The sequence below is a fragment of the Salvelinus namaycush genome, chromosome 19 (assembly GCF_016432855.1).
Source record: "Salvelinus namaycush isolate Seneca chromosome 19, SaNama_1.0, whole genome shotgun sequence".
Taxonomy (NCBI): Eukaryota; Metazoa; Chordata; class Actinopteri; order Salmoniformes; family Salmonidae; genus Salvelinus; species Salvelinus namaycush.
In genome coordinates this window covers 47885934-47908736 of record NC_052325.1, presented here as the reverse complement: position 1 = coordinate 47908736, position 22803 = coordinate 47885934, and the positions used below count along the sequence as shown (strand labels likewise).

The 22803-nt window shown below is 41.8% G+C and overlaps 1 protein-coding gene across 3 annotated transcripts in view; it reads left to right on the top strand.

Moving 5' to 3' along the window:
- Positions 1 to 22803, top strand: part of nalcn (sodium leak channel, non-selective) — a 250290-nt gene that overhangs the window by 141379 nt on the left and 86108 nt on the right. For all 3 annotated transcript variants that reach the window (XM_039014188.1, XM_039014190.1, XM_039014189.1), the window contains 2 exons: positions 5249 to 5386; positions 10046 to 10120. In XM_039014188.1, coding sequence (XP_038870116.1) covers positions 5249 to 5386; positions 10046 to 10120 — 213 coding nt within the window. The remainder of the gene's footprint in view (positions 1 to 5248; positions 5387 to 10045; positions 10121 to 22803) is intronic.

Here is a 22803-nt window from a genome sequence, read left to right as displayed (position 1 = left end):
CACTGTATTCTATATGAACACCAATATTGTTTTCCTAAAAACTACTCAACTGAACAGCAATGAATACACTTTTGGCATATTTGACACGGTTGATCATGAAATATTACTTTTGTAAATTGCATTATTACAGTTTTCATGATTTTACATATACTTAGCTATATAGTTATGTTTACAATAGAGAAAATGTGCTTATGCAAATGGCTGTGCATCTACCAGGGCCAAGATATGCTGTGGTGTGCCACAGGGTTCGATAATTGGACCTTTGTTATTCCTAATCTATATCAATGACCTTGCTGCTGTGTCTTCTACTGTACTTCCCATTCTCTTTAACCTTTCATTGCTGATACCAATTTGATTTTATCACGCAATGATTTTGACTCACTAATTAATGAAGCCAACTCAGGCATGGACACATTTTCTGAATTGTTCCAGATAAACAAATTATCTTTAAATGTAAAAAAATCCAACTTTATTTTATTCACTAGTAAGAATAAGAAATACACTGTGGACAACCCTTCAAATTAGTGGATTCGGCGACGCATGTGGCAAGGTCTATCACGGACTACAAAGGCAAATCCACCCAGACAAGCTTAACACATTCTATCCTCGCTTAAAGGCAGACAATACTGTTCCATCTAGGAAGATTCTCGCTGCTCCGGACGACCAGGTGCTTTCGCTGTCCGAGGCTGACATGAGTGAAACTCTCAAAAGAGTGAATACTCACAAAGGTGCCAGGTGGCATCTATGGCTGCTTCCCTGCTACTGAGCCATTTTACTTAAGTTCATATTCTTATCTTTTCTTATTTCTTATTTTTGTTGCATTGTTGAGAAGGAACCTGCAAGTAAGCATTTTGTTGGATGGTGTATACCACGTGTATCCTGTACATACAAGTAATGAAACTTGAAACTAATGCAGAGGCAAAAGATGATGCATACTTTGATGCTGCACTGGTGGTACCAGGATGGGGACACGCACCTCAGGGCGAGTGCGGAGAGGAGGCACATGACGTACTGGACTGTGGAGGTGTACTGGAGGTCTTATGCGTGGTGCCGGAACTGGTGGTACCGAGTTAGGGACACGCACCTCAGGGCGAGTGCAGAGAGGAGGCACAGGACATACTGGACTGTGGAGGCACATTGGAGATATAGAGCATATAGCTGGCACAATGCATCCTGGCTGGATGCTCACTTGAGCCCGGCAAGTGCGAAGAGCTGGAATAGAGCGCACCGGGCTATGAATGCGAACTGGAGACACCGTGCGCATCACTGCGTAACACGGTGTCTGACCAGTCACACGCTCCCCAGCACGCCTGCTCTGCAGCACTCTCCATGCTAGCACCTCTCTCCGGAATCTGGCTCTATGTGCCTCCCCCAAAAAACGTATTGGGGTTTCTGTGGCCTACCTCGTTGGTATTTCTCCTCGTAATATCGCCGTTCCGCTTTAGCTGCCTCTATTTCCTCCCTCGGAAGGGGATACTCCCCAGCCTGCATCCAGGGTTCTGCTCTGTACAAGATCTTCTCCCAGGTCCATTCCTCCTTAACACGCTGCTTGGTCCTTTTATGGTGGGTTCTTCTGTCACGGTCGTCAAAAGGAGGAGACCAAGACGCAGCGTGGTATGCGTACATTCTACTTTATTCTAAGAATGAACACTAAACAAAACTAACAAAATAACAAAACGAACCGTGAAGCTATACAAAATGAGTGCTAACAGGCAACTACACATAGACAAGAACCCACGAACACAAAAGGGAAAATGGCTACCTAAATATGATCCCCAATCAGAGACAACGATAAACAGCTGCTTCTGATTGGGAACCATATCAGGCCACCATAAACCTACACATCACCTAGACCTACATAGCCTAGACTTACAAAAACCCTAGACAATACAAAACTAGCATATCCACCCTCGTCACACCCTGACCTAACCAAAATAATAAAGAAAACATAGATAACTAAGGTTAGGGCGTGACATGGGGTCTAAAACCAGACTGAATAAGCATTTTGTTTACATTGTTTGTCTTCAGAAAGGCAGTGAGTTGCTGCACAACAGCTTTTTCAAAAATTCTTGAGAGGAATGGGAGATTCGATATAGGCCGATATTTTTATTTTATTTTCTGCGTCAAGGTTTGGCTTTTTCAAGAGATGCTTTATTACTGCCACTTTTAATGAGTTTGGTACACATCCGTCTATGAATTGCGTGGTAGGCTATCCTGGTGGATTCTGCTGTGCGCGAGTGATGTAGTGATTTCCCATTTGCAAGGGTTATTTATCTCTCTCTATAACTAATAGCTCCGTTTGAAGGACACTCCCCCACCGAAGGAGACTCGAAAACGAGGGGGCGGGCTAAGGGGGTATTAGGATTGAGCCTTACAATAGGCCCTGAAGGCACAGGGAATCAGCTGACCTTCATCTGACCTACAAACAGACTGGGAATGGACATGGGGCCAAGTCTCCAAGTCATAGCACCCTTGGGGGTCTGTATCAGACACACAAATATACATGCATGCATTGACGGACACATCCACACAAGTACACATACACACACACACACACACTAGTGATGCACACATTAATTCATAACCCACATTCCCCGTGGTTATATCTGTAAGGCGGGTTAGGGTCATGAAATATTGTGTGGATGAAGGGTGGGTGGGTGGCGGGTGGGTTGAATAAAGAGAAAAAATGCATTAAATTCTTATGCAGTTCATATCTATAGGCTACATTTTTTCATAATTTTTAACCTGGCTTTGGTGTGTAGTGTAAGCATAAGCTTTAGGGCCTAACTGTAGCATGCCACATACACAGTAATTGCCAAATGCTTTTGGGAACTTGGGCAGATAAAGGTAACGTGTATCCACTGAGGCAAAATGGACAATGCCGGAGTTTAATTTAATAAGAGAAAAACTGCTAAATGGAGAGTTGAAAATAAGGAGAAGGGAGGGCCAGAATGTCTAATGTTTGGGAAAGATTTGGTGAAAGGGATGATACACTACATTACCAAAAGTATGTGGACACCTGCTTGTCAAACATCTAATTCCAAAATCACCGGTACTAATATGGACTTGGTCACCCCTTCGCTGCTATTACAGCCTCCACTCTTCTGGGAAGGCTTTCCACTAGATGTTGGAACATTGCCGCAGGGACTTGCTTCCATTCAGCCACAAGAGCATTAGTGAGGTCGGGCACTGATGTTGGACAATTAGGCCTGGCTCACAGTCGTCATTCCAATTCATCCCAAAGGTGTTGGATGGGGTTGAGGTCAGGGCTCTTAGCAGGCCAGTCAAGTTCTTCCACACCGATCTCGACAAACCATTTCTGTTGGACCTCACTTTGTTCACGGGGTCATTGTCATGCTGAAACAGGAAAGGGCCTTCCCCAAACTGTTGCCACAAAGTTGGATGCACAGAATCGTCTAGAATGTCATTGTATGCTGTAGCGTTAAGATTTCCCTTCACTGTAACTAAGGGGCTTAGCCCGAACCATGAAAAACAGCCCCAGAACATTTTTCCTCCTCCACCAAACTTTAAAGTTGGCACTATGCGTTGGGGCAGGTAGCGTTCTTTTGGCTTCCGACAAACCCAGATTCGTCCATCTAACTGCCAGATGGTGAAGGGTGATTCATCACGCCAGAGAACGTGTTTCCACTGCTACAGAGTCCAATGGTGTGGCGAGCTTTACACCACTCCAGCCTACGCTTGGCATTGCGCATGGTGATCTTAGGCTTGTCTGCTCGGCCATGGAAACCCATTTCACGAAGCTCCCGACAAACAGTTCTTGTGCTGACGTTTCTTCCGGAGGCAGTTTGGAACTCGGTAGTGAGTATTGCAACAAAGGACAGTTTTTTCACGCTTCAGTGCTCGGCGGTCACGTTCTGTGTGCTTATGTGGCCTACCGCTTCACGGCTGAGCCGTTGTTTCTCCTAGACGTTTCCACTTCACAATAACAGCACTTACAGTTTTCCGGGGCAGCTCTAGCAGGGCATTGACGAACTGGCTTGATGGAAAAGTGGCATCCTATGACAGCGCCATGTTGAAAGTCACTGAGGTCTTCAGTGAGGCCATTCTTCTGCCAATGTTTGTCTACTGCGATTGCATGGCGGTGTGCTCGATTTTATACACCTGTCAGCAATGAGTGTGGCTGAAATAGCCGAACTCACTAAGTTGAAGTGATCTCCACATATGTGTGTATATATAGTGTAGCATCAGCTATGTTATGAGTGATGATTGTGCGGCGCTATAAACATTTGACAGTCACAAGACGGGGATTTCAAAATTGTACGTCAAGGGAGCTGTAGGCCTACTGTTCAGATGAGTTAAATGGATAGTAGCTGAACTGAAATCTGGACACTGACTGTAGGTCTATAACCTCTCACATACCCTAATATATAATATTAACTCCTGCAGAATTAAGCAGCATCTTGAGAATGAATGCGTGGTTAGGGACCGTCTGTAAAGCAGCTTTCTTTATCAGCATCGTAAAACTGTCATCTGGACATTTTGCATGGAAAATCCCCCAAAAATGTTTGGAGTTAGCCTATGCATTTTCCCTAAATGTATTTTCTTTGCGAGAGAAGCATATATGAAAGAGAAAATAAACTTTACCGAAGCATTCATTTTATTGAAGCATTCATTCCAGGGCAACAAGTAATGACAGAAGAGAAGCTGCATGTACAGTATAAGTTGTCTAACAATTTGCCTACCAAAATGTCAGATATTGTAACCAGAAACATAGGCTTATCTAAAAAAAAAAAGCCTGTCAAGAAATTGCTCTTCCATCGCTGACTGTACAGCGCATTTTCTATATTTGAGGGTTAGGGTCGGGTGCGGGACTCACATTTTCACTTCATCCATAACACACACACACACACACACACACACACACACACACACACACACACACACACACACACACACACACACACACACACACACACACACACAGAGCTTAGTGATTCATGCTCCAGCTACTCTCCATCTGCCATGACTCATTCTATAGCAGAAGTGTGTGTATCAGGTGTGTGACATATCCATGTATATGTCTGTCCCTGTTGCAGAAGCATGTTAAAAATGTCAATGATCTATCTCATCTCCATCTTTGCCTCTTTTTCAGGCCTCGATGTCCAGAGGCAATCTCTCTCTCTCTCTCTCTCTCTCTCTCTCTCCTACTGTTATCCATTGTATTATACTGTAGGGTGATGGACTGTAATGGAATATCCCTACCCCCTTCTATCCCTCCCTCCCGCAGGCATTCATGTCTATGTTCCAGATCTTAACCCAGGAGGGTTGGGTGGACGTGATGGACCAAACTCTTGTGGCCGTCGGTCAAATGTGGGCTCCCGTAGTGGCTATCTACTTCATCCTCTACCATCTGTTCGCTACTCTGGTAAGGGCTCTGTCTGCACAGTGTTGTAGATCCTGATACATTTCATTTAGCAGACACTTTTATTCAGTAACCTACAGTCAGTGCATACCCATAGAATGATTAGAACGAATAGATCTAATTCAATGGCGCATACATGTTTTTGTGTATCTGATCCCTGTGGGAATTACACCCACAACCTATTGACCACTTTGAATTTGTATTGTCCTCACAGCACCATTGTAAATGAGACCCTGGTCTCTATGGGTTGTTACCTGACGAAGGCTATTGTAATGCTCTACAGCACATATGTCAGAGTCAAGGCCCGCGGGCCACATCCGGCCCGCGAGAAGGTTTTTTACGGCCCCTGGGATGATCTTGATTTATTATTAGAACCGGCCCGCAGACCGCAGCAAGCCGGCAGCCCGCAGATCTTTTACACGCACCAATACTACATTTCCCACAATGCAACGGTGACGCACCGAGCAGTAGGCTGCTTCATTTCAATATTTATTGGCACAGCAGTCGTCAGCATCACAGTAAAATTAACTTTCAGATACCCATCAAAAATGGCAAAACGGAAGGTGGACACTGAGAACCGGGGGTTTCAAACAAGGTGGGAGTCGGAGTATATGTTCACGGAGGTAGCTGGAAAACCTGTGTGTCTTCTGTGTGGAGAAAGTGTGGCGGTACTGAAAGAGTATAATCTGAGACGACATTATGAAACGAAACACGCGGACAAAAACAAGAATATGGACATGGAACAAAGGCTACAAAAGGCTAGATTTTTGCACTTTATTTTATTGTATTTCAATCCAATTATATTTTAAAAATATTTCAGTTGAGTGGATGATAGAAAATTGCTATTATTGTTTTTTTCTTTGAAGTAAATTTAGCCCACTTTTGCTAAAATAGAAAATATAGGCTACTGATGGTGCCTTGAATACCGGTTTCTTTCATTTAATGTTCATGTTATGGGGATTTTTATATAAAGGAAATTTGTCTTTTGTGTCTGTTGAAAATTAAAGATTACTGACAGAGCCATAAGAAAATATTGCTTTATTTATCTGATCATATTGGAATATATTTGTTAGGTTTTCAGTAGGTTCAATTAGGTTCACTAGACTATATGCGTCATTTAAAAATTTTTCAATGAACATTCGAACAGTCCGGCCCTCGGCTTGTAGCTAAATTTTTTATTTGGCCCTCCGTCCATTTGACTTTGACACCCCTGCTCTACAGTATATGTGGGTGGAGGAAGGATGGATGGATGGAAGCACAAGAGCAGAATACCATTGTGCTGGCTCGCTTTCTTTTAATGAAAGGCTCTTCACAACCTCACAGTGGATAAGTCTGACCTTATTCAATGTATTGATCAGGCCTCGTGTCTACTACTACCTTGTAACCTCGTAGTGGGATATTCTATCACACCTTTGCTACCGCGGATCGAAAGATTTCTACACCAGCTCACAATCTCATGGTGTCATATAGTATGTCGAGAGACGTTGTTTGAATATATCCCCCCCCAAAAAAGCTTTGTAAATAATGAAACATTGATCTGACAAAGGAGTTACGTCTCTGTGTAATCAAAAAACCAACCTATGTTATTCTACGGTGTAGGACAGGCCAGTAACTTCTTCGTCGAATGAAGGTGCTGTGTCCGGTCGCACACAGACCGGTTACACAAAGTGTGTATTCAAAACTAGCAACAGCCATTTGTGTATTCACATTTATTTTGAAGTATATCTATTTTTTCATTTGAATTTGAATATTTTAAACAATATTAGCTTAGTGTTTGAATCAGATGCATTTTTTTATTGAGCTACATTTTCAAATCCAATCAAAAGGAGTAATAGCCAAAGGCTATGAGACACAAGGACAGATTGCATGTGTACTACATTTTTATTCAGTCAATATGATGATAATGACCAAAAAATTATAATGTTAATACATTTAGGAAATGCAACCACATGCAATGAAATGGTGCTCGCCCACCATGGCTACATGTAAAGTTTGTGGAGATCGGTTGATGTTAGTTGAGTTGAGTCCCTATCCTCATCAAACCCTCTGTCTTTTCTGATTGGTTCCCTGAGACTGAGAACCTCCTGGTGCAAAGAGCTGATTCCTGTGTCCTCTTCCGGGCGACCCTTGTCACACTGTCACTGTCCTCATCTGACCTGATAAAAATACAATAACAATACGTTTAATTTTAAAGTCAACCAAGGATACTGTAGCCTACAGCACAAAAGCAAACATTAAATACTAGATTAAAAACGGAGCCAAATATGGAATACCTCTTCAGTTTCATCCAGAATATGCAACTACAAGGATCAAGCTTCCTCATCCACTTACAGGGGACCCATTTTGGCATGATAGGGGCAAGGAAACTGTCCTCTGATTCTCTCTTCCTCTTGGAGGGCACTCCCTCTGACTGAAAGCCTCCTGGGCAATTAGAAGTGGATGATTCTGTGGCTCTTTTTTGGGATATACTTGGCCTCAGAGGTGTCCTCCTCTGATCTCCCTCTTGAAGGGTGAGCAGAGAGGGAGATCAGGCTTGGTGCTGTCTGGTTGAGTCCCTGCTGTTGCTGAATCCATGCTCCTCAACCAGGACATTTCCTGGTTCCTCTGGTGATCTTGAGGCTGGAGCTCTGGTGGTTCTCATGGTGCTCGCCCACCATGGCCTCAATGACCTCCAGGAGCGTGGTCACTACGTTGTACCTCAGCCTGGGTCAGGGTATCATTCCTGGTCACTGCACAGCAGTTGGCCAGATGGACCAGAAGAGGATGGCTGGGAGGGTGTGGGCTCAATGAAGAGGGTAAGGCCCACCTCTCTGGACTCTTCAGATTGGTCTTCGGACTCAGACTCAGAGCCAGATACATAGCCATATTTGCGGTCTAAGTCAGAGTTAGTATGGCTCATCCTTATCCGACTGAGAGTCTGAGTTGGACTTGTTGCCAAAGTCATTATGACATTTTAGATATCCAAAATACTTTAAGGTGTCTCAAAACAACATGTCTTCTCAGAAGGTTTGGTTGTTTTTGAGGAGAATCTCGAATTTGTCTCTATAATGTTGCAAATATAGAACGCATTGATGGTTTCCATAGAATTATGAATTAGAATCTCTATGCTGATTTGCTTGTGATGCAGTTGGTCCGTTCAGGCTATGTCATAACGGTGGTAAGGGAGATATGGATATTCACCTTGATGTTCAAGTTCCAACAAAACCATTTTCCTGTGAGGGGACATTCAACCAAAAACAGGACATTTTAAAACATTTACAAAACAAAACTTCAAATAGCACCTCTCACACCAATAATACAGATTTTTTTTCAATCGACATCCCCCTCTATTTTAAATATGCATTGTGATATTCTTCTCAGAAGAATAAGAAAGACATGGGTTCGAATACATTTGCTTGCGTTGTGAATTTGATTGCATTGCATTTATCCTTGCTTGGAGTGCCAGATCGGCGGGGTTTTGCAGTTTTCAGACTTTTCTACTGGTTCATTTAGCTAGGCTAGCTCTTTACATTTCAAACTGATAACATTCATAAAGATGTGTGTTTGAAGAGTGGAATGTTACTTTGGCTTATGTGGTTGTGGAATGTTGATACACTTTACCCTCACAGACAAAACGTTTGTAATATATAATTTACGCAATTTAGGAGACGCTTTTATCCAAAGCAACTTAGTCATGCGTGCATATATTTTGGTATGGAATCATAACCATCACCCATGGTCAACCATGTTCTACCAAATGAGCCACAAAGTAAAAGGCTTGGGAACAGCATAACTCTTTCTGTAGTATTAGCATGAGCAACTCTTTAATGAGTCCTTGTCTGTGGATGATTGACATAAAATACAATATGACATGTTGAGATATGGTTCAAATTAAAACTGCCTTGTTGGTTAAGGGCTTGTAAGGAAGCATTTCACTGTAAGGTCTCTATACCTGTTGTATTCGGTATGTGACAAATACAATTTAATTTGAGTTGAAATTATGTAACCTTGTCCAAACAAATTGCCTCTCCCAATGGCATTTGTATAATCAGTCAGTCAATCTGTTTTCAGATCAGAAAATGTTAACTCCAATTGTCAATTATGGCTGTAGTTTTGACTTCATGAAAGCACCTACAGTGCATTTCAATAAATGGACACTGTGATGTGTCGAACGGGTGGACAAAATGATCCACAACCACCCAGTATGACTCCAATCAGCAGCTGTGTTGATTGCAGACCTGGGTTCATAGGATTTACATTTTTGGGACTGTTCCATTGGTTTCATTTAGCTAGGTAAGCTTAATCCAGTGCAACTAAAGTATGGTAAACCAAAACAAAATACTGTTTGAACCCAGATGGGGTTGATTGTGACACTCTGCTTTTGACTGCTAATCAGAGTTGACATTTGAACATTGGGCCTGTGATAGTGGAGGATATGAGATAACAAACCACGGACCGCTTCGGGGGTGACTCAGACACAGCCAGACACAGAAGATGTTTTGAGGACAGAACACAGCACTAATACGAATAAGGAGCTTCTTTAATTTTCAGAAAAAGCCTCTGGCGATGCCATGACACTAACCTCTAAAAAAAAACAGCAGGTGGTTAGTTTTCAGCATCTAGGAACATTCGATATCATTTGAAAATAAGTATTCTCATAAATCCCTTGTGGTTGTGTTGCAGATTCTGCTCAGTCTTTTCGTGGCCGTCATCCTTGACAATCTAGAGTTGGATGAAGACTTGAAGAAACTCAAACAAGTAAGTTCTGGTTTTCCTTTTAGTTTATTGACCTGTTGTTCAGACTTTTCCCAGAGCAGCCTTCGATTTATTCGACTTGAAACATGGCCTGTGTCATTATATTTAATTGAATCTGGTATTTCAATATCAAACATTTTCATGCCTAAGAAGAAATGACACTGGATTCTAGAGTCAAGCTGAATCTATACGGTTGCCAGACAGAATCCATACAGAGTATTTCCAATTCATTTAGTATTGACACTTGCACATTCCTAATATTGTTAATCAATGGTGCTCAAGCCTTGATCCTTGAATCCTTAGTGTCCGTCCGGAAACTACAGCTGGTCTACAGTCCTCCCACTCTCAACATTCCCTACATATGTATTACCTTTGACTTTATGTCCTTTTGGAATGGCCCCTGTGTGGTTTAAGCTCCAGTAACCACCGTTGGTCAACATAAGTGTTGGTTCTATTAGGTGTTGACCCACACACAAGTTCCATTCATCTGGACTGACCACAGCACTGTACATAACCAGACCTGCTGGACACGGGCCAAAACAGAAGAGCAACAGACAAGAGTATTATTACCTTTCGTTTTTTACTTAACTTTTGCGGTTGTGATTTCCTGTCTGTCTCCTGTGTTTAGTATCACATGACATCACCACAAAGGATATAGTGGAGCGTGAACATACGCCAATGATGTGTATACACCTTTCGGTGTGTGCTCACTTTTTTTTTTACCACTACATCACATTACATAATTGACATTCTCAGATTGGAGGGGAGTTCCCTTCTAGCTAAAATATCAATATGTCACATGGTACATCGCATCGTCATTGTTTCATTGCTTTGATTGTTGTTGCATGATAATAATGACCACCATGCCAGGGTTCCACAGTGACTTATAGCATCTATGGTGGAATATACTGAGATGGAATAGCCTCAGATATTGTCAGAATACGGGCATGGTTACCAACTGATCTCTCATTTCTCGCCTTTGTGTGGCTGTTGTGTTCCATCATGACTCGTTGTGCAATTAGCGTGAACAAGCAGTGCTGGTGACACACACACACACATGCTGACAAACACACACAGGGGGACAGGGACACTCATCAGAGCTCGGTTGGTGAACTTTAACGAGGCGTCTCCAGCATCATGTGCAAATGCAGCGCTCCACCAGACGAGTATTCACGGAAAGGGCTTTTCAACGTGGTTCAATTTAGCGACAAGAGCATTAGTGAGGTCGGGCACTGATGTTGGGCGATTAGGCCTGGCTTGCAGTCGGCGTTCCAATTCATCCCAAAGGTGTTCGATGGGGTTGAGGTAAGGGATCTGTGACGGCCAGTAAATTTCTTGCACACCTATCTCGACAAACCATTTCTATATGGACCTTGCTTTGTGCACAGGAGCGTTGTCATGCTGAAACAGGAAAGGTAATTCCCCAAACTGTTACCACAAGTTGGAAGCACAGAATCCTCTAGAATGTCATTGTACGCTGTAGCGTTAAGGTTTCCCTTCACTGGAACTAAGGGCCTAGCCCGAACCATGAAAAACAGCTGCAGCCATTATTCCTCCTCCTCCTCCGCCGAACCCAGATGTGTCCGTCGAACTGCCAGATGGTGAAGCGTGATTCATCACTCCAGAGAACGCGTTTCCACTGCTCCAGAGTCCAATGGCGGCGAGCTTTACACCACTCCAGCCGACGCTTGCCATTGCGCGTGGGGATCTTAGGCTTGTGTGCAGCTGCTTGGCCATGAAGCCCATTTCATGAAGGTCCTGACGAACAGTTATGACTCGCGGTAGTGAGTGTTGCAACCCAGGGCAGACAATTTTTACGTGCTATGCACTCGGCGGTCCCGTTCTGTAAGCTTACGTGGGCCTACCACTTCGCGGCTGAACCGTTCTTGCTCCTAGATGATTCCACTTCACAATAACATCACTTAGTGTTGACTGGGGCAGCTCTTGCAGGGCAGATTTGATGGTGCTACGTTGAAAGTGACTGAGCTCTTCAGTAAGGCCATTCTACTGCCAATGTTTGTCTATTGAGATTGCATAGCTGTGTGCTCGATTTTATACACCTGTCAGCAACGGATGTGGCTTAAATAGCCGAATCCACACATTTTAAGGGGTGTCCTCATACTTTTGTGTATACAGTGCATTTGGAAAGTATTCAGACCCCTTCCCTTTTTCCACATATTGTTACTTTACAGCCTTATTCTAAAAGGGATTATATAAATTGTTTCCCTCATCAATCAACACACAATACCCCATCATGACAAAGTGAAAACAGGTTGTAATGTATTAAAAGCAAAAAACAGATATACCTTATTTACATAAGTATTCACACCCTTTGCTATGAGACTCAAAATTGAGCTCCGGTGCATCCTGTTTCCATTGATCATCCTTGAGATGTTTCTACAACTTGATTGGAGTCCACCTGTGGTAAATTTAATTGATTGGAAATGATTTGGAAAGGCACACACCTGTCTATATAAGGTCTCACAGTTGACAGAGCATGTCAGAACAAAAACCAAGCCATGAGGTCGAAGGAATTGTCCGTAGTGCTCCGATACAAGATTGTGTCAAGGCACCACATTTTTTTACAGCATTGAAGGTCCCCAAGAACACAGTGGGCTCCATCATTCTTAAATGGAATAAGTTTAGAACCACCAAGACTCTTCTTAGAGCTAGCCACCCGGCCAAACTGAGCAATTGGGGGAGAAGGGCCTTGGTCAGGGAGGTGACCAAGAACCCAATGGTCACTCTGACAGTGCTCCAGAGTTCCTCTGTTGAGATGGGAGAACCTTACAGAAGGACAACCATCTTTGCAGCACTCCACCAATCAGACCTTTATGGTAGAGTGGCCAGACGGAGGCTACTCCTCAGTAAAAGGCACACTTGGTGCCTTTTGGAGTTTGCCAAAAGCCACCTAAAGTACTCTCAGACCATGAGAAACAAGATTATCTGGTCTGATGAAACCAATACTGAACTTTTTGGCCTGAATGCCAAGTGTCACGTCTTGAGGAAACCTGGCACCATCCCTACGGTGAAGCATGGTGGTGGCAGCATCATGCTGTGGGGAAGTGTTTCAGCGGAAGGGACTGGGAGGATCGAGGGAAAGATGAACAGAGCAAAGTACAGAGAGATCCTTGATGAAATCATTCTCCAGAGCGCTCAAGACCTCAGACTGGGGTGAAGGTTCACCTTCCAACAGGACAACAACCCTAAGCACAAAGCCAAGATAACGCAGGATTTGCTTCGGGACACATCTCTGAATGTCCTTGAGTGGCCCAGCCAGAGCCCAGACTTGAACCCAATCGAACATCTCTGGAGAGACCTGAAAATAGCTGTACAGCGACGCTCCCCATCCAATCTGACAGAGAGGATCTGCAGAGAAGAGTGGGAGAAACTCCCCTAATACAAATGTGCCGAGCTTGTAGCGTTATACCCAAGAAGACTTGAGGGTGTAATCGCTGCCAAAGGTGCTTCAACAAAGTACTGAGTAAAGGCTCTGAATACTTATGTAAATGTTGCTGTTTTTTATTTTTAATAAATGCGTAAACATTTTTTTAAATACTGTTTTTGCTCTGTCATTATGTGGTATTATGTGTAGACTGATGAGAATTTGTATTTATTTAATCCATTTTAGAATAAGGCTGTAACTTACCAAAATTTGGAAAAAGTCCAGAGGTCTAAATACTTTTCGAATGCACTGTATAGTGTATTTGTGCATCTAACTTTCACACTCATCATTATTCACGATTCATTCATGATTATCCGTAACCATTGTAGCATCCACATTAATGTAAAAGTGTTTTAGAAACATGTACACACAGAAGTGAATTTGTCCGAATACTTTGGGTCCCCTAAAATGGAAAGACTATTAACAAAAAGTGCCAGAATTTCTAAACAGTTCACCTGATATGGATGAAAACCCTCACATTAAAGCTGACAGTCTGCACTTTAACCTCACAGTCATATTATTTAAAATTCAATGTACTGGGGGAGTAAAGAGACAAAATATCAAATCATTTGTTACTGTCCTAATACTTTTGTTGCTCACTGTATATTTCACTGTTCATTTCATGTATATGATCAGTGTTTTTGGTGGAGAGCAGCATTTGAATGGTTGAATGTGATGTAATGTGTATTCTTTTCCACTGTGATGCTTCCACATCTCAACCAGAAATGTTTCGGATAGACTTTTGGGTATTCCCTTCAACCAATGTCAATCAAATGATCGATCGATCGATCGATCAAACCAATCAATCAAACCAACTATGATTTAAGTGTATATTTTTTTTGTTAGAACTGAATACCTTTTTTTAACTGAAAAGCCAGTCAAAACTGACAAGCCATATATCAATGATACTTTCCTGGGGAACCTTGACACACAGAGCTCATGCATGCATGATCTTCCCTGGGACATTGTTAATCCTTTCCTTTTCACAGTCTGCCGCGCCCGTAGACAATTGCCATGCTCAAATTAATTGGAAATAATGGAAAAACAAATTGAAGGTGAATAATCTATTCAAAATGTGTATTCATGCAAATCTTTGAACTCAGTATAGGTATTACAGTTTTTGGATCCAAACTGCCTCTGCAGATATTGGAAAGTGGCAATCACAGGCAGCTTTTGATCTAAACAGAAGGTCGAAACATTGATGGAAAGTCTTGTAGTTCACAGTTCACATTGTTCATAATGACATATTGTCATTGGCGTTTCCGTGTGTGTGTGTGTGTGTGTGTGTGTGTGTGTGTGTGTGTGTGTGTGTGTGTGTGTGTGTGTGTGTGTGTGTTTCCCAGTGTGTGTGTGTGCATTTCCCAGTGTGTGGGAAAACCATTCAAACATGCCAATTACCTCCGCTGGAGGCGATTGTATTTCAATTCCATCTATAAAAGCTACGTGTGTACGACGTACGTGTGTACAGTTGGTTATGTGAGCGTGGAAATGTATAATTTGTTCATGTGATACTGAGTTCATGTTAACAACGGTAGATTGAGAACAAAATTAAATTGAGATTTCCATCCAAGAGCCTTGATACATTGCTCAGTAAGGACTCATGTATATGTCTCTCTTTGAAATATACCTGTCCTTAGCTATCTCTTTATGATTTGCTGTAGTTGGAAACATAGTGAGTTAAGGCATGATACTTAAATGATTCAAGCAAGTCCTGATCCGCAAATGATTTAAGCGAGTCATGATACACTATATATACAAAAGTATGTGGACACACCTTCAAATTATTAGATTAGTCTATTTCATCCCGTTGCTGACAGTATAAAACCGAGCACACAGCCATGCAAACTACATAACCAAACATTGGCAGTAGAATGGCCTTACTGAAGAGCTGTGACTTTCAACGTGGCACCGTCATAGGATGCCACCTTTCTAACAAGTCAGGTTGTCAAAACGTCTTCCCTGCTAGAGCTGCCCCAGTCCACTGTACGTGCTGTTATTATCAAGTGGAAATGTCTATGAGCAACAACGGCTCAGCTGTGAAGTGGTAGGTCACAGAGCGGGACTGCTGAGTTCTAAAGCAGGTGCACACAAGCCTAAGATTACCGTCACGCGTCTGCTGGAGTGGTGTAGCGCTTGCTGCCATTGGACCCTGCATCAGTGGAAACGCAAATGCATAGTGCCAACTGTAAAGTTTGGTTGAGGAGGAATAATGGTCTGGGGCTGTTTTTCATGGTTCGGGCTAGGCCCCTTAGTTCCAATGAAGGGAAACGCGACAGCATACAATGACATTCTAGACGATTCTGTGCTTCCAACTTTGTGGTAACAGTTTGGGGAAGGTCCTTTCCTGTTTCAGCATGACAACGCACCCGTGCATAAAGCGAGGTCCATACAGAAATGGTTTGTTCGAGATCAGTGTGGTAGAACTTGACTGGCCTGCACAGAGCCTTGACCCCATCCCCATCGAGCACCTTTGGGATGAATTGGAACGCTGACTGTGGGCCTAATCCCCCGACATCAGTGCCCGACCTCACTAATGCTCTTGTGGCTGAATGGGAAGCAAGTTCCTGCAGCGACGTTCCAACATCTAGTTGAAAGCCTTCCCAGAAGAGTGGAGGCTGTTACGCAGCAAAGGGACCAGGAAAGGGACCAACTCCATTTTAATGCCCATGATTTTGGAATGAGATGTTCGACGAGCAGGTGGCCACATACTTTTGTCCATGTCGTGTATCTTCCTTTACCAAACTGCATATTTTAGAGTGGCCTTTTATTGTCCCCAGCATAAGGTGGACATGTCTAATGATCATGCTGTTTAATCAGCTTATTGATATGCCACACATGTGGTGGATGGATTATCTTGGCAAAGGACAAATGATCACCAACAGGGCTGTAAACAAATTTGTGCACAACATTTGAGAGAGAAAAGCTTTTTGTGCGTATGGAACATTTCTGGGATATTTTATTTCAACTCATGAAACATGGGACCAACACTTTACATGTTGCGGTTATAATTTTGTTCAGTTAAAAAAATATATATGTAATTATTATTTTACCCCTTTTTCTCCCCAATTCTGTTGTATCCAATTGGTAGTTACAGTCCTCTCTAGAGGTCGACCGATTATGATTTTTCAACGCCGATCGCGATTATTGGAGGACCAAAAAAGCCACTTTTTATATACAGTTGAAGTCGGAAGTTTACATGCACCTTAGCCAAATACATTTAAACTCAGTTTTTCACAATTCCTGACATTTAATCCAAGTAAAAAAAAAACTGTTTTAGGTCAGTTAGGATCACCACTTTATTTTAAGAATGTGAAATGTCAGAATAATAGTAGAGAGAAGGATTTATTTCAGCTTTTATTTCTTTCATCACATTCCCAGTGGGTCAGAAGTTTACATACACTCAATTGGTATTTGGTAGCGTTGCCTTTAAATTGTTGAACTTGGGTCAAACGTTTCGGGTGGCCTTCCACAAGTTTCCCACAATAAGTTGGGTGAATTTTTGTTTCATCAGACCAGGGGACATTTCTCCAAAAAGTACGATCTTTGGCCCCATGTGCAGTTGCAAACCGTAGTCTGGCTTTTTTATGGCGGTTTTGGAACAGTGGCTTCTTCCTTGCTGAGCGGCCTTTCAGGTTATGTCGATATAGGACTGGTTTTACTGTGGATATAGATACTTTTGTACCTGTTTCCTCCAGCATCTTCACAAGGTCCTTTGCTGTTGTTCTGGGATTGATTTGCACTTCTCGCACCAAGGTACGTTCATCTCTAGGAGACAGAACGTGGCTCCTTCCTGAGTGGTATGATGGCTGCGTGGTCCCATGGTGTTTATACTTGCGTACTATTGTTTGTACAGATGAATGTGGTACCTTCAGGCGTTTTGGAAATTGCTCACAAGGATGAACCAGACTTGTGTAGGTCTACAATTTTTTTATGAGGTCTTGGCTGATTTCTTTTGATTTTCCCATGATGTCAAGCAAAGAGGCACTGAGTTTGAAGGTAGGCCTTGAAATACATCCACATGTACACCTCCAATTGACTCAAATTATGTCAATTAGCTTCTAAAGTCATGACGTTATTTTCTGGAATTTTCCAAGCTGTTTAAAGGCACAGTCAACTTAGTGTATGTAAACTTCTGACCTACTGGAATTGTGATACAGTGAATGAAGTGAAATAATCTGCATGTAAACAATTGTTGGAAAAATTACTTGTGTCATGCACAAAGTAGATGTCCTAACCGACTTTCCAAAACTATAGTTTGTTAACAAGAAATGTGTGGAGTAGTTTAAAAACGAGTTTTAATGTCTCCAACCTAAGTGTATATAAACTTCCGACTTCAACTGATATATTCGTAATAATGACAATTACAACAATACTTAATGAACACTTTTATTTTAACTTAATATAATACATAAATAAAATAATTTTAGTTAAAAAATAAATAATGAAACATGTTCAATTTGGTTTAAATAATGCAAAAACACAGTGTTGGAGAAGAAAGTATAAGTGCAATATGTGCCATGTAAAAAAGCTAACGTTTAAGTTCCTTGCTCAGAACATGAGAACATATGAAAGCTGGTGGTTCCTTTCAAGATGAGTCTTCAATATTCCCAGTTAAGAAGTTCTTATAGGCACTTTAGTATTGCCAGCCTAATCTCGGGAGTTGATAGGCTTGAAGTCATGAACAGCGCTGTGCTTCAAGCATTGCGAAGAGCTGCTGGCAAACGCAGGAAAGTGCTTGTTTGAATGAATGCTTACGAGCCTGCTGCTGCCTACCACTGCTCAGACTGCTCTATCAAATCATAGACTTAGTTATAATATAATAAACACACAGAAATACGAGCCTTAGGTCATTAATATGGTCAAATCCGTAAACTTTATTTTTGAAAACACGTTTTATTCGTTCAGTGAAATACGGAACCATTCCGTATTATATCATTCGATGATGAATTAACAGGCACCGCATTGATTAAATGCAACGCAGGACAAGCTAGTTAAACTAGTAATATCATCAACCATGTGTAGTTAACAACTTCTTGTCAATAGGGGGGCGCTGTTTTCACTTTGGAAAAAATCGTGCCCAAATTAAACTGCCTCGTACTCTATTCTAGATCGTACAATATGCATATTATTATTACTATTGGATAAAAAACGCTCTCAAGTTTCTAAAACGGTTTGAATTATATCTGTGAGTAAAACAGAACTCATTTTGCAGCAAACTTCCATACAGGAAGTGAAAAATCTGAAAACGATGCTCTGTTCCAGGGTCTGCCTATTCAATTCCCTAATATTTATCGATATGCATGCACTTCATACGCCTTCCACTAGATGTCAACAGGCAGTGGAAGGTGGAATGGGGTGTCTAGCTTGATCTGAGGTCGAACAAGAGCCTTTGGAGTGGGAGGTCAGGAATTTCCTTTGTCTACCAAGGCGCGAGGCGGAGCTCGACATTGGCTTCTGAAAAGCGTTCGGTATACACGGCTAATATCTCCGGCTCTGTTTTTATTTGATACATATTAGAAAAACATCATAAAGTAGGTTTTTTCAACCGAGTTTCATCAGTTTATTCAACGTTTATTGGGACTTGGAGTTTTCCATTCTTTGCGTCGAGAGAAACTGGGAACGTCATCAACATTGGCTAGCATTGTGGCACGAATTCGACAGGAGAAAAGGACATTCTAAAACCAAACAACGATTTATCCTCGACCTAGGACTCCTTGTATAAGATTCTGATGGAAGCTCAACAAAAGTAAGAACAATTTATGATGTTATTTCGTATTTCTGTGGAAAATGTTATTCCTATTCTCTGCCGTTTTGGCGGGTGCGCTGTCTTGCAATAACGCAAGCTGTTTGTTATGGGAAAGTTATTTTTAAAAATCTAACACGGCGGTTGCATTAAGAACCAGTGTATCTTTCATTTGCCATACAACAAGTATTTTTATGTAAAATTTATGATGAGTTCTTTGGTCAGATTAGGTGAGTGTCCAAAATAGCTCCGTACATTCTGGTGAATCGATGCTACATACTCACAATGTATAACCACGGTTTGCAGCTCTAAATATGCACATTTTCGAACAAAACATAAGTGTATTGTATAACCTGATGTTATAAGACTGTCATCTGATGAAGTTGGTCAAGGTTAGTGATTCATTTTATATCTTTTGCTGGTTTTTGCGAATGCTATCTATGCGGTGAATAAATGCGTTTGTGTGTTTGGCTATTGTGGTAAGCTAATATAATGCTATATTGTGTTTTCGCTGTAAAACACTTAAAAAATCGGAAATATTGGCTGGATTCACAAGATGTTTATCTTTCATTTGCTGTACACCATGTATTTTTCATAAATGTTTTATGATGAGTATTTAGGTATTTCACGTTGCTCTCTGTAATTATTCTGGCTGCTTTGTTGATATTTTTGATGGTAGCTGCAATGTAAAACTATGATTTATACCTCAAATATGCACATTTTCGAACAAACCATAAATTTATTGTATAACATGTTATAAGACTGTCATCTGATGAAGTTGTTTCTTGGTTAGTGACTAATTATATCTTTATTTGGTCGGTTTTGTGATAGCTACCTATGCGGTACAAACATGTTGAAAATATGCGGTTGAGTCTTTGGCTATTGTGGTTAGCTAATAGAAATACATATTGTGTTTTCGCTGTAAAACATTTTAAAAATCGGAAATGATGGCTGGATTCACAAGATGTTTATCTTTCATTTGCTGTATTGGACTTGTGATTTCATGATATTTATATGCTATTATTTACTTGTGGCGCTATGCTAGGCTATGCTAGTCAGCTTTTACTGATGAGGATGCTCTCGGATCCGGGATGGGTGTTAAGTAGAGGTTAACTAGTGATTATGTTATGATTGATTGTTTTTTTATAAGATAAGTTTAATGCTAGCTAGCAACTTACCATGGCTCCTTGCTGCACTCGCGTAACAGGTGGTCAGCCTGCCACGCAGTCTCCTCGTGGATTACAATGTAATCGGCCATAATCGGCGTCCAAAAATGCCGATTACCGATTGTTATGAAAACTTGAAATCCGCCCTAATTAATCGGCCATGTCGATTAGTCGGTCGACCTCTAGTCCTTTCCCATCGTTGCAAGTCGCGGCCTGCTGCGACAGAGCCTGGACTCGAACCAGGTTCCCTAGTGGCACAGCTAGCACTGCGATACGGTGCCTTAGACCACTTCGCCATTTTGTTCAGTTTAAATAAAAAGATGTACCATAGGCCTACATATATATTATTTTTTTGCTAAATGTATTCTTCTTACATGTACTACTAAAGTTAAAAAGCATTGGATTGGTGTAAACATGGGTGAGAGAGAGTTTCGTTCCACCATATTTTTGGGACTAGTCTCGGAGCTATTCCTTTTCAATACAAGTCACATTAAGATTGACTATCATTTATATTTAACCTAACCTAACCTATGACCTGACCCGCCACCGTATGTATTACTGCCCCAGCACCAAGAAGTGACATCCCAAAAAAACCTATACAACACGAATGTGACCAACCGGCTTGATTCAGTCTTATGTAGCAACATTTTAAATGGTGTTTTTAACGTTGGATAAAAGTAAAGAGTCGGAGCTAGAAAATGGTATGTCATACACTACAGGTGGGGAACTATGGGAATGTAATTCTGCTTTGAAAGTTGATAAACTTAAAACCTAACTTTTGAGAATATGGACCTTGAATGTTTTGGTTAACCTACTGGAGAGCTCTTCTTTGCCTACACCCATTCAGCATTGTTTACATCCTCTTAAGCCTTAGCCCCACACATCTCTTTAAGGATTCACATGTGAGGCCATGTACTATCAAATAAAGATTTCAAGACTAAAGGCTATTGGCCGTAGTCACAGTGACATCAGGAACATTCTATTGTCGTCCGACATCAAACTTGTAGTTATGAAAAAGTATAAACACAAAAACTACAGGCTGCATGACATCAACAGACTGGTGGTCCAAAATAACTAGTGTATTTTAACACCATTAAACGCACTCATTTAAAAATGAATTTAGTATATGTCAATGCAGGAAACCAGGCAACTAAAAGCAAATTTCTAAACAATGTTTACTTTGTTTCTAGCGAGAGAGAAAAGAGTCAGCCCAAGAATTAAACTCTGTGGCACCCCCATAGAGACTGCCAGAGGTCCGGACAACAGGCCCTCTGATTTGACACACTGTTTATTAACTTGGCCTTCGATGACCTCAGAAAGGCAGGGTAGAATAGATATAGGTCTGTAACAGTTTGGGTCTCTGCCTTTGAAGAGCGGGATGACCACGGCAGCTTTCCAATCTTTGGGGATCTCAGACGATACGAGAGGTTGAACAGGCTAGTAATAGGGGTTGTAACAATTGCGGCGGATAATTTTAGAAAGAGAGGGTCCAGATTGTCTTTCCTAGCTGATTTGTAGGGGTCCAGCTATCTGGATTTGGGTGAAGGAGAAATGGGGGAAGCTTGGGCAAGTTGCAGGGCTGTTGACCGGGGTAGGGGTAGCCAGGTGGAAAGCATGGCCAGCCGTAGAAAAATGCTCTTCATCTAGCCGGGAGATGGGCCTAGCACGAGGCTAGTTCCCGGCTAACTGGTGCTTGCTTCGGGACAGAGACGTTAGCCAGGATTAGCCACTCGGATAGCAGCTAGCTAGCTGCGCTGATCCAGGTGAAAAGGTTCAGAGCTTGTGGTAGGAATCCGGAGAAATGGAGACTTGGTGGAGAAAAAGCAGTCCGGTATGCTCTGAATTGAATCGCACTGTGCAGACTGGCAGGAGTTGACCGGGCTAAGGTTAGCTGATGACCGCTAGCAGTGGCTAACTGACTACTAGCTAGTCAAGTTTTCTTGAAACAGTCAAAAATGGATCCAACCCTCCCACGCATGCTTTCTATTCTTAACACTAAAACTGAAACTATGTAAATAAGATAAAAACTCAAACTAAATAAAAACTAGCAAATCAGGTCATGAAATGAATTGAATCTAAACTTGATTTCAAATAGAAATCCCAAAACGAATAGAAATAAAAACAAATTTGAAAACACTAAACTATAATAACCTTGCTCTCGCTTTGGCTCGCCGGTGATGTCTAACTGGCCTGTTTTAGGGATACATTTTTTGAGGTGGTTTGTCTTGCCCAAAAACTTATTTTGAGAGCAGGTTGAATAGAAAAATAAATATTTTAACTGCTAGCCAAGGAATGAGGTTCTGAGGATGGAGAAATAGCTGTGAGTCATACA